Source organism: Hippichthys cyanospilos, chromosome 9 (genome assembly GCF_059441005.1).
Source record: "Hippichthys cyanospilos isolate Australia breed blue-spotted pipefish chromosome 9, RoL_Hcya_1.0, whole genome shotgun sequence".
NCBI classification, from domain to species: Eukaryota; Metazoa; Chordata; class Actinopteri; order Syngnathiformes; family Syngnathidae; genus Hippichthys; species Hippichthys cyanospilos.
The window spans coordinates 3,091,105-3,104,628 of NC_142377.1; the positions used below are offsets into that span (position 1 = coordinate 3,091,105).

At 38.2% G+C, this 13,524-nt stretch overlaps 1 protein-coding gene across 1 annotated transcript in view; it reads left to right on the forward strand.

Annotated features, from left to right (window-relative positions):
* LOC148417710 (dihydropyridine-sensitive L-type skeletal muscle calcium channel subunit alpha-1-like) overlaps window positions 1-13,524 on the forward strand; it is a 53,735-nt gene that overhangs the window by 1,304 nt on the left and 38,907 nt on the right. Inside the window, exons 3-9 of the mRNA XM_088422737.1 lie at window positions 4,947-5,086; window positions 5,494-5,636; window positions 8,779-8,931; window positions 9,175-9,380; window positions 9,488-9,591; window positions 9,737-9,882; window positions 12,571-12,652. Coding sequence (XP_088278863.1) covers window positions 4,947-5,086; window positions 5,494-5,636; window positions 8,779-8,931; window positions 9,175-9,380; window positions 9,488-9,591; window positions 9,737-9,882; window positions 12,571-12,652 — 974 coding nt within the window. The remainder of the gene's footprint in view (window positions 1-4,946; window positions 5,087-5,493; window positions 5,637-8,778; window positions 8,932-9,174; window positions 9,381-9,487; window positions 9,592-9,736; window positions 9,883-12,570; window positions 12,653-13,524) is intronic.

The following is a 13,524-nucleotide window of genomic DNA, read 5'->3' on the forward strand; positions in this document are numbered from 1 at the left end:
TTTAGAGTCAAGGACCCCTTTTAGAAAGCAACATTTTTAGAGACCCCCATTGCAAATGTTCGCAGAAACAAACAAAAAAAATCATTGAAGCTCAACTTAAGTGCCGTTTTTATTCAGCAACATATTCAATTTGACAACAAGTATATTTGTTACTTTCTAGCTATACTGAAGTTTTGAAAATAAAAACTGCAAATTGCACGCCTCCTTATAACAAAGCTGGTCAAAAAGGTTGCTGCCAACCATTTAGCCAAAACCAGCACTAGCTTTGCTGGCTTCATTGCCTCATTAACAAGCAATTGCAGACACCAAACACATTTTGACATATTTAAAAATGATTACTTTTTAAAAAATATATTAATTGATTGGTTGAATTGATTGCTTTATTGAAAAGTCATGAACACTTTCACAATTTAATATGAAATAGAATGAACGCAAAAAATATATTTTATGGTTAATAAGCCAATGATCTGTCCTTCCTAGATGTTACAATGACTTCTATCCAGGTAGACAGACAGTGAACAGCAAATGAGTGTACCATAATTTAGTTGTGTTAGTAGTACAGCTCTCGCTCATTTATATTGTAAAACTATAAAGAAAAGAAAATGCACCAAACATAACTCAGGTAACTCCCATATTCAAAAATTATTTATGATACTAAATGTACACAAATTGAACCCCATCCTTCCCCACCACAAAATGCAACTCTGCATTTGTGGCACCAAGAAAGCCCAACAATGAAGACTAAGCCACACAAGGGACACATCTGTAACTGTTAAAAGATCAATTAAATCAGTTCCAAAATACCCAAATTATTTCATGGACCCCTTTTTGAGAACCGCTGGTTTAGAGGATTCCAGGTCATCTGATGGCAAATTCAGCCAAGGCAGATTCGTCAGCAGCGATCCATTCCCAGAATCTTCTAAGAAACCGCAAAGTCATCTAACATAATGCTTCTGTATGCTGAGGTATGTTGATTTCTATCAAGTGCATCCATGATGGAGATGAATAAAATAGCTGCAAATTTTGCCGTGTCCGCTTGCATCCACGAAAATGTGTTGAATATTATTACACAAAAATCAAGTATTGGATTTAAATACACATGCATTCACATATACCTTGTAAATAGACAAAAATATGTAAATATGCTGTAAATGTTGCTGTTTAGACACAAACTGTTATTTTGCCATGAAAAACATTTTCATTGTTTTTCAGATGTTTCAGGTGCCTCTAAACCTAAATATATCAGTGTCAAAGTCATCGTGTAGAAAACCCATCTTTTTACAAAAAGCTAATTTTCTCCTTGTTTTTTCCAAAATAGCATGATGTCACTAAAATTACCCATGTTCAGACAGTGATTACAAAAGAGTGGAATAACCTCTAATTTTTCTTTCTTTTTTTGGTAAATAATGGAATCCGATATTTAATATGGTATGACACATGTTTACATAGACATAGCAAACAATATTCAGTCGGCCTTGAATAATGGGTCAAAATGCTCGAAATCGGCTGACACAGGAGGATGCCAGGAGGTTGTTCGGAATATAAATTTGTAGTATACTAACTTAGAACACACATAGTACACGCTCTAATGATGGTACATCCTCTTTCAGGAACATTGTGTCCTAGTTACTGTAACAAAAAGAGAGAGTCATGTATTACATCCAATATCTGAATGAAACAATTCTTTTGCTCCGTGGAATTTGTTGCAGAGGGTAGATAAAAGCTCATTATTAATAAATAGCATAATCCTCAGTCATTGCCACAGGGATTGGAATGCTAAATGACAACTGTTGTCAGCGTGACAACCGCATTATTGAAACATGAAATAAAATGCCATGAGTGGGGTGCCTCACAGCAAGAAAGTTCATGGGTGTTAATGTGTGCTGGAATTTGGGCTCTCATTGCTTCGTGTTTACATGTTCCCCCTTTGCTTTTGTGGGTACTTTCGCATTTGCCTAAAGATATGAATGATTGCTTGTTAGAATGTTTTTTTATGGAATGTGTGCAGTGGCTGGTGATCATTCCAAAGTCTAGCTTGCTTCTTGTTCTATATCAGCTGGGCTCGGCCTCATCTTCCCCATGACCCTGAATATAACGGGAAGAAAATATGACAAGGTAGATAACATTACACTACACCTAATACAGATTGTAAATGTAAGTACAGATATTCTGTACTTGCAAATTGTCCCTTGACACTATGCTTAAAGAGAATGATCAATATTGGCGACAGTATGTAATAATGGCCAGAGTATGAAAAAACTATACAGTGGACCCCCGGGGTACAGCGTACATGTTTTTTTTCACATTACCAAGTGGAATACTAAGTTTTTATTGGTCCCATCTGTACGGCATTTTTTTAAATTTAAAATTTTAAAAGGTCATTGTTTTGGTTTTTCTTTTGCCTTTTTTAAATACAAGCATGCCCACATTATCGGGGTTCAACTCTGCTCTTTGTGCATTAACTAAACCACCTACTGTAGAAACGACACTCCTCACTAGCTACTCATGCTGCAGGGATGTAAAGGTGCACTTTTGCATTAGCACCAAGCAGAGAAAATTTGGATTGGTTTTATCTCCACCGTGTCAGTGGGCAGAAACTTTACTGAGCCTCCTCCATGTTTCACCGTAGGGACAGTGTTCTTTTCTTCGTATGCTTGGTTTTTGAGTCTATGAACATAGAGTTGATGTGCCTTAATAAAAAGCTCCAGTTTGGTCTCATCTGTCCAAAGGACATTCTCCTAGAAGCTTTGTGGCTTGTCAACATGCATTTTTGCAAATTCCAGTCTCGCTTTTTTATGATTTTTTTTTCAGCAGTGGTGTCCTCGTTGGTCGTCTCCCCGAAGAAAAGAACACTGTCCCCACGGTGAAACATGGAGGAGGCTCAGTAATGTTTTGGGGCTGCTTTGCTGCATCTGGCACAGGGTGTCTTGAATGTGTGCAAGGTAAAATTAAATCTGTAGTCTATCAAGGCATTCTGGAGAGAAATGTGCTGCCTGGTGTCAGAAAGCTTGGTCTCAGTCGCAGGTCATGGGTCTTCCAACAGGACAACGATCCAAAACACACAGCCAAAAACACCCAAGAATGGCTGAGAGAAAAGCGTTGGACTATTCTAAAGTGGCCTTCCATGAGCCCGGATCTGAATCCCATTGAACATCTGTGGAAGGAGCTGAAACATGCCATTTGGAGAAGACATCCATCAAACCTGAGACAACTGGAGCAGTTTGCTCATGAGGAGTGGGCCAAAATACCTGTTGACAGCTGCAGAACGCTCATTGACAAATACAAAAATCGCTTAATTGCAGTGATTGCCTCAAAAGGTTGTGCAACAAAATATTAAGTTATGGGTACCATCATTTTTGTCCAGGCCTGTTTCATTAGTTTGTTTTTTTAAATAATTATGTTAATCAGCAATTCAAAAGTGATGGCTGATTTTGATTATTTAATTTTCAATAATTTTTTATTTATTGTTACTTTTGTAAGTTTCAAGTGATTTCAGTGGGAATTGTGGGTTTTTCCTTCTTTAACTGAGGGGTACCAACAATTTTGTCCACGTGTGTATATATATGTTGGAATGGTCCCAGTTTGTGAGGGATCTTGGCATCTCCTGGCGTCATGGCGTCTTCATGGCATCGTCATGGACACTTACTGCTAAATATGACACAATGTGTTATTTTTGGCACTTACCATCTAGTGCAACCTGTTGAGCCTGGAAGGGTCTCCTCGCGTCTGAAGTCCTTTCACAAGGTTTCTTATTTTTTCCCAGATGGGGTTTTTGAGTTTTTCCCTCTCCTTTCTGGGAGCTTTGTTCAGGGGAATGCCGTTGTATATTTGCAAAGTTCTGTGTGATCCTATATGTTATTTCTTTTTTCTTTTTCACCCGTGAAGCCCTTTGAGACTGTGGTGATGTATATCCATCCATCCATTTTCTTTAGCCCTCACAAGGGTTGCTGGTGCCTATTCCAGCTGGCTTTTGGCAGTAGGCGGAGGACACCCTGAACTGGTTGCCAGCCAATTTCAGGGCAGAGCTCAACAACCATTCATGCATCCAATCACACCCGTGTACAATTTAGTATTTCCACTACACCTGCCATGCATGTTTTTGGAGAGTGGAAGGAAGCCGGAGTGCCCGGAAAGAACCCACGTAGGCTTGGGGGGAACATGAAAAACCCCAACCAGTAAGACCGGAGCCAGGTGAATTTGACCTCTGGTTTCTTTAACTGTGAGGCGGATGTGCGAGTCACTGCTTCAAAGTGCCACCTGTGGTGATATATATATGTGGATATTATCATACCCAAACCTTTTAAACCTAATAACCTTATGTTGAGGACTGCACTGCTCTCGAGTTCATTTATATTGAACATCACTGCACTGTATTTGTTTTATTGTATGTCTCACTTCTATTGGGTCCGATGTATTGATGTCACTTACAAACCCACACTGTATTGGAATGTTTTAATGGCCTCTCCCATTTCAGGGAAGGCATGCACTCCCTGCTTTTACATTGCTTACATCATACCAGTCTATTTTAGATACATAACACTGACTGAATTATCCCACTGCCCTTCATGGGGATAAAACCGTTACCCAAGCCCATCGTCCTTGTCTACGTGTCCTTGCATGCTAATGAATCAAAGCAAATACCAATTACATATTATGAAAAAAAAATTATATATATATATATATATATATATATATATATATATATATATATATATATATATATATATATATAAATGCTGCTAAAACCAGGTGCTAACAGGAATGCAGTTTATTTAGTTGCTTTTGGGTGCTGGTGTATTGTTGGTATGCGGTCCGTGCCATTCAATAGAACTGAATGAAAGAAAACAATTTGACTGTGCATGTAATGATGCAGAGGTTCTTTCTGTGTACAATTGTGATTGTGCTGTGGTTATGTGCCACTTACCTATGCCGTGGTTGTTTTGCAGGAAAGCCTGGAATATATTTTTCTCATCATCTTCTCCATAGAATGTTTCCTGAAGATAATTGCCTATGGATTTCTTTTTCATGCTGACGCTTACTTAAGAAACTGCTGGAATATTTTAGACTTTGTTTGTGTATCAGTCGGGTAAGTTTAAAAAAAAAACAATATATAAACCTTTTGTCTTTGTTCGAAAATCGTGGTTAAGCATGAAGCATGGCTTAGCGGTAGAGTGTTCATTTCTCAACCAGAAGGTTGTTAGTGCATTCCCTGACTATGTGATAGTGTCCTTGAGCGCTGACACTGAATACATATTTGCTTTCAGTGGACCAGACAGCGCTCTTCATGACAGCAGCCTCTGTTAGGGTATGAATGTGCTTGAATGGGTGAATGTGAGCCTTTGTAAAGTTCTGTATAAGTCCACTTGATTTTCACTTTTAGAGGTGTGCTTTTTATTTGGTGGCTTTCACGTCACAGGTTTTTGTCTTTCAAAATTATACCTGGATGTTCCAATTTTTGAGATGGTATTAATCTGACTTTTGTTGCAATTTCAGACTTTTTACTGTGATTGTGGACGCTATTAATCATATCAGTGGAGTGGAGCCTGTAGTTGGAGAAAAAGGTGGTGGTTTTGATATGAAAGCTCTGAGGGCTTTCAGAGTCCTTCGACCACTGAGGCTTGTGTCTGGAGTCCCAAGTAAGCAAAGCACCTTTTCAGAACATTCTGATTTTGTCACAAAGACAACACCAGCGAGCAGTTTTCGCAGTTTTCCAATCTGAGATTTTTAACCAAGACATAGCAGAAACTGATGTAATATCTTATTAGTAGGGGTTGTAAGGGTTTTTGTCAGAGGTGGGCACTTTATCAGCACTGACGGCCTGTCCTTCAGTCCATCACTGACAGATGCCAGTTTTGCCCATGGACTGAGGAATGCCCCCCACAAGAAAGGCGAATTAAAAATATCGGAAGTGCAATTTTCATCTGTCGTTGTAATCGTCGAGTTAGAAATTTCGTCAGTTCCGTCAGCCCACCACACCGGTTTTTGATTACTTAAATATCATTCAACTGGCTTACATGATTATCTGCTATGTTGGTGAATCTTTATAGTACAATCTGCAATCAAATTAACAATAATCACTTTAGAACATATTTGTCAAACTCAAGGCCTGGGGGCCAGATCCCGCCCTCCACATCATTTTATGTGACCCGCAAAATGCTGATTTGACTTCAAGTTTCTGGCTAAAATAGCAAATTTGCAAGTTGTCTTCAACTTTTAAAAATCAGGGGAGAAAATACAAGCATTCTTTAATTCACAATCAGTTTTTGCCAGCCTCTGATTTCAAAACTTGGTGCGTGTTTTACAAAAGCATTTAAAAAAGATTTGACTTCACAGTCATACCGGCCCTCTGACAGAAATGAGAACTACAATGTGGCCCACAGTAAAAATGAGTTTGACACACCTGCTTTAGAACGTCACCAAGCAGTGAGGTAACATGATCATATGAGTGAATAAAAGGGGTTGGTTCGATTCACAGCTCAATATATACAGATATAACAGAGCTGACTTTACCAGAGACTTTTTTGAAGTTACACCCTTTCTTTACTTCTGGTTTCAAAAACCAAAACTCATACTGGACACAATCTCACCAACCTGAAGTTACAAGTAATGATTAGAATTAAGTCTTAAATGATGTTTTGTGTTATTTTGCTTTTTAAATACTGTATGTTTTACGTGAAGAAATTGCTTGCTAATAAGTAATAAACCAGAGAATTCTGACATGCCATTCGGGCATTTCTTTCTGAATTCCCTCAAATGTGGAATACAAAACATGTTTTTTTTTGTGCTTTAGTTGCAGTATAACTGAAAAAGCATAGACGACATTGATTTTAAGTTTAGTTAAAAAAAAAAAAGAATTGGTATGAATGCAGACAGAACTAGTGTCACGGGTGTGCGAGACGGGAGGAAGGCTGGCGTGGTTGCTGAGGTGGAGGACCGAAAAGCAGGAGGGCGTCGAGACAGGGAATGCATGTAATAGTCCATGTTTATTAACACAAGGAATGGGAACAAAAGCCGGGAAAAACAGGACAGCAAAAACTCTAACTAAGGGCACAGGCAGGCTGGCAAAACAGAAAACAAACACTAACAGACAGACGGCAAACAACACGGGACTGACGGACGATGGGTGAGATCTGACTACAAGACGACAATACGACAATGATCCGAAAGGGGCTGTAACGAAAACTAGGTTCAAATACACTCACACACTAATCAGACAGACGCACGGCAGCTGGGCAGGGAACAATAGGCAAGAGGAGCGGATTGGAGGACACACGAGGGGCAGGTAACGTGGACAGGTAGACTAAATCAAAACTAACGAGCAGAAGCAGGAACTATACAAACAGAAAACAACAGAACCCCTCAAAATAAACCCACCACCCAGAATCCAACAAACCATGACAACTAGATCACTGCCAAAGAACAACAGACTACCAAAAAAAAAAAAAAAATGCGGGCTCTGGTGGTTGTGGAAGAGTGGGCAAAAATGGACTGACGATTACAATTTCGCCTGGCTCGATAACAATGACGGACCTACGATGACGGAAAGAGCGCAGGGCTCTGACGAATGGCAAGTGTCAGACCAGCCAAAAAACTGTAAGTTGCCCACATCTGGTTTTTGAATCTATTCTGATCTGTCTTTTTTGGACAAAATGGTTCAATGTATACTTAGATGACAAAGTGCAAGTTAATTGCATTATCTACACTCCAAAAAAGGTGGCAGCAAAATGGTAGCCAGCAGCTAGTCGCTACTGGTTGCTAACAAGAAGTGGCCGGCTCGGTAATAGCACATTGTCCAACATCTTGGCTTTTATTTTTTTACTTGTTTTTTTTCGATTATGTGGACAAAGGCTGATTTGTAATTCCCTTTCCATGTTTGAAGAAAGAAGATGCGCCTTAAATAGCACTTTTGTGGTCCCCACCTGATTCTGCCTTCTGAGAAAAGGAAGTAAGATTAGATTGTTAGATCTAACATTGTAGAGTGGAGCAAAATGAAGAGTCAAGGGGTCTAACCAAATCCCTTTATTTCTAGAGTAAACGAAAAAGGGTCTACCAAGTTTTGCTCCTTGTGAATTTTACAAAAAAGGCGGTTGTGCCAGGGGACGGGGTGTTATTTATTGGTAGGTCTGAGCAATAGCACGAGAAAATGATGCCTCAGTACTTTTTAGCTTGATGGTGACAGGCAATATATAGTGCGTACTAACACACTCACACACATACACATTTGCACACACACACACACCTACACACACATACAATGAGGCCTTGAGACACTTCTGATACTTTACTCTAAAAAGATAAACAGGACAACATTGCCACTGGGTTGCAGTGTAGCACCTCATTAAAAAATAACTTGTAAAACTGCCTTCTGGCACTACACTCATATAAATCTATAGAAGAATAGAACCTGCTTCCAACATTGACTTCTTTTAGCTATACTGTTCAATGCACTAAATGTGATACAATAAATACTGTAGGTCTGAAAATGTATTTATGTGTATGGCTAAGCATATGTGGCTTTACATTGCTAATCTCTTGATTTTTACATTTCTTTTTTATTTTTACCTGCCAAACGACTACAGATTAAATTTAACTACAAGGTTATAATCAGGAATGGACAACTACCAAATTTTTCTCATAATTTTTAACAAACAAACAATTTTCGAAAGTTCAAACCGATTTATGAGCCGCTCGCGTTGCACAGACAATTGATTGATGACTTTTGCTTTCATCGATATACAAATGTTGTTTGATTATAAAAATAATTTTGCTCCATTTTAGGCCTGCAAGTTGTCATGAACTCCATCCTGAAGTCGATGCTGCCCTTGTTTCATATAACACTACTAGTGTTTTTCATGGTTACCATCTATTCTATAATGGCTCTTGAGTTATTCAAATGCAAGATGCATAAAACGTGCTACTACACAGGCACTGGTAGGTAATGCTACACATTCTTGTATTCTTTTTTACATTGCAAACATATTGTGTTGTAATTGTATGTGTACAATATGCACATAAACCTATATGCAGTAAATACAAGTCAGACCGCTGTTTTTAAAATACAATAATTTTGGTTTTAAAATAAACATAAAATAGATTGCTTTCTACCTTGACAAAGCATCTATTACAATGAATGCACTGACCCACATTAATCTATGTTATTTTGTCCATAATCAGACATCATTGCCACAGTGGAAAATGAAAAGCCTTCCCCATGTGCCCAAGCAGGCAATGGGCGTCGTTGTTCCATCAATGGCACCGAGTGTCGGGCCGGATGGCCTGGGCCAAACCATGGCATCACTCATTTTGACAACTTGGGGTTTTCCATGCTGACTGTGTACCAATGTATCACTACACAAGGGTGGACCGATGTCCTGTATTGGGTAAATTTATAGTATGGTATAAAAGAAGAGATTTCTGTTCTTGTGTGTGTTTTCAATCTCACATTTGACACAAAGCAAGGATATGTAATATCAAAACCAATTAACAGGTGAATGATGCCATTGGAATGGAATGGCCCTGGATCTTTTTCACCACACTTATCCTGGTTGGTTCATACTTTGTTCTCAACCTGGTTCTTGGTGTTCTCAGTGGGTATGAATATTTGAAGTACTTTTTTTTTCACCTTGCAAATGGTTTTATTAGCTTTTTAAGATTTCATATGATTATATGCCACTATTTTCATTTTGCTGTGAGATTTACAGACTCTTTGTGTGTTATTTTTATTTTTCGTCCCTAGTGAATTCACCAAAGAACGAGAAAAGGCCAAGTCCCGAGGTGAGTTTCAGAAACTGAGGGAGACACAGCAGCTGGATGAAGACCTGAAGGGTTACATGGAGTGGATCACACAAGCTGAGGTCATGGATAATGATCATGAAGGACAAAGTAAGGACCAAAGCTTGAGGAATTGAATACTGTAGACAAATATTGGAAAAATGCCAGTTTGGGGTAAGGATGCACATGAAATATTATGTTATGCGTCCTCCATTGCATAAAGTGTATATGCCGCTTGCCATCCCTGATTGAAATTGCTACTGCATATTCAAGAAATATAGGTTTGATAGTAAAGGATGGTCAACATTTCTTTGCGCAAGATAAACTTTGCGACTTCCAGCCTCATGATTTTGTAACCTTTGCTACGTTTGCAAAAAGTCTTTGCTGCTCAGTGAGATAATACAGTGGACCCCCGTGTTACAAGATTAATACGTTACTTGGGTTGGCTCGTCCGGCGAATTCACCATATGGCGGGCAATCCAAACCTATGTTAAATAGCTAATGCGTTTAGAACCCCAGGTAAAAACATCAAAATTGTACACATATATATATATATATATATATATATATATATATATATATATATATATATATATAATTAAAAATTGGTACCAAAATAGTATAGTAGGTGCCACGAATATATAATATACAGTATTTTCCGCACTATAAGGCGCACCTTTTTTTTTTTTTTTTTTTTAAAGCTGATAGCACGCCTTATAATCAGGTGCGCCTTATATACGGATCAATATTGAGATTGGGATTCATAGATGGGGAATGAACTGATAAAGTAAGCTTTACCTGTTTCTTGTGTTTGTTTACAGTTGAACAAGGTTGAATGTATTGACATTGAGTTATTATGCTATTGAGAGTTTAGAGTTGTTATTTGAGTTATTATTGTTATTACTTTGAGTATTGCTGTTATGTGATTGAACAAGTTTTAAAATATGTCATTAATTGAGGATGCGCCTTATAATCTGGTGCGCCTTATATATGGAAACGTTTTAAAATATGTCATTAATTAAGAGTGTGCCTTATAATCCGGTGCGCCTTATAGTGCGAAAAATATGGTACATGTATACAATCAGAAAATATCATTAAAATAAGTATAGAATGGATTTATTTACCTTTGAGTGGCACTTGTTATGCCCATATTCCCTAGTAAGGGTAGCCTAGGCTAGGCTACCTTCGTATTTCTTAATTATCTCCAGCTTCGTTTCCATATAAATCATCTTCTTACTTCTCTCTTTAACATCACTAGCAATCTTGGGACCCATAGCTAATCCATTGAGTTTTTAATTAAGCAGTAAAATGCACTATACATATGGTTTTGTAACCAATCACAAAAGAACAAAGCTTTACCATTCCGCCATTTTGAAACGAGTGAGGCCGACCAATAGCAGACCAGCATCTCCGTAAGGAGACACCGACCAATGGCGGACCAGCATTGTCGTGACGCGTTGCATGGATTCAGTATGACGGGCAGCAGAAAATAAGTGCAACCTAAAAACGCTTGCAGATGAAAACGAACCAAATAACACAAATATACCCTAGGGTCATGACAATTGTTTTTGTCGCAAAGCCGGGAAAATACCGTAAAGAGGGTATGAGAAAACATTGCAACATGAAAAAAAACCGTCCACTATACATTCACCGAATTTCTCTGAGTACAAGTCGTTTTTTTGTTTTTTTTCTTATTTTCAACTCCCGTAATAGGGGCCATATTATAACTACATAACTCAAAACTGACCAATTTATTTTCCACATATCTGTATTTAATTCTGTATTGTATGCATCTGTTTCAGAACATTTTCACAGAACTTTGTAAAAATACACTTTTGTCTAGTGCTGCCTAATTGCCTCTTTGTTGTCAACAATGTGGCTCATTTTTTTTAGACGCACTTTGACGCATTATGAAAAGAAGAATACAGTTTGACTTGTCTCCTTCAGCCCTTGGATGTGCGCTTGAACAAGCCTGTATGGATGTGGGCAGGTGGTGGGAGGAACAGCGAGAAGCAAACTTCCATGCTGTAATCTCACAACAGTCATCACTTGGCTAAAGAAAGCTTGGGATAATATCCCATTTGAAATGATCAGCAAATCATTTCCGAAGACCTAAATTTCAAACAAATTGGACTGGTCTAAAGATGACTAACGAGTTACAAGGATGTTTGAACGAATGCCAAGGAGGATGATAAGGACATTAAATGGGACGTTAAATGGGAGGAACTATGTGGCCTCTCAGATAGTGATGATGACTTTTAGGACTTCTCACAATACACAAATTAATCTTCAGCTGTTTCAAAAATAAAGCATTCAAACTTCAAAACATGTTCTTGTTGCAACATTAGTTTCAGCATTTGCGTCTATGCGTACATTGCCTCTCAGTCTTGTCTTGCCCCCGCCTTACCCCTCTTCCCTCCATAACCGCAACAGTATATTATTCAATATATGATGCAGAAATGCATCGAAAAGTACCATAATTTCATCATTAACACACACCATGTGTTATATTTGGACAGCCATGATCTGTGCAACAACTAAAGTCAAACCCAAACCTAATCTCAAAATTGACCCAAATTGAAGTAAAGAAGAGGGGGTCAATTTATAAGCGAGGTTGAGTTGTACTCTGATAAATACGGTGCTCATTTTGGGCTGTTATTGCACATTTGGCAAGCTGCAATACTGTAAGATATGTCCTCATGTATCTGACACTCAGAAAGGAAATCATACTTTATTGAGAAACTACTTGGCAGTCAACATAACAACGCTAACTATATGAAACTGTGTTATTCTGTTAAGGTTTGCTTCCTACCGAAAATGGAGGATCAGAGGCAGGAAGTGTTGGTAAAATGGACACAATGCAGTTGATAATGTATTACTAGTAAGTTTTTTTTTTTTTGCTTGTTTTGTTTATTTTTTTGTTTTTATTCCCATCAGTGGTGGCTGATTGAGTTTTCTCCATGGTGCGTACTTTATAGGTATGCATGCACAAGAAATATATGTTGGCAGGGACAGTGCTAGATAAATGGAGGAGTGGGGGACCAAGAACATCTGAGGAAACTATTGATCATGTTTCACAAGCCTTTATTTGTTCTGCTGCATAGTCCATCTGTTCTGCTGACAGTTGTAATTACCTCATTCGACAGTGCACAACTTGTTCTCCACAAGAACTTACACTTATACATTTATAAAGTGGAACTATTACATGCAACTTGAGCCAAACGACGGAGCCAAGCTGAAAAAGCACTCATTATGATTATGAAGCATTTCTTGTTTTAGTATATATATATATATATATATATATATATATATATATATATATATATATATATATATATATATATGTATATGTATATACAGTGGTACCTCGGTACTCAACCATAATCCGTTCTGAGGTGGTGGTCGAGCACCGATTTGTTCGAACACCGAAACCAATTTTCCCATAAGAAATAATGGAAAGTATGTGTGCACAAGTAAATGTGCACAAGCAGTACATGATAAAGATAAAGATAAATAAAGCATTATAAACCATTCTGTATAATTTACTTACGTTTTGGAGAGTGGTTGATGGCATACAGGAATGGATGTGGAGAGGACGGGAGGGAGTTACTCCTTCGATGATGACGCTAGCTAACTGCGACGCGAGGTCGGACACTCGTACACCACGTTCATATTTTGCTATAATTTCCTTCTTCGGTTCAATAGTGGTCCTCATTGTTTTCCTCTTTGCCTTCCCCTTATCACTGTCTTTCT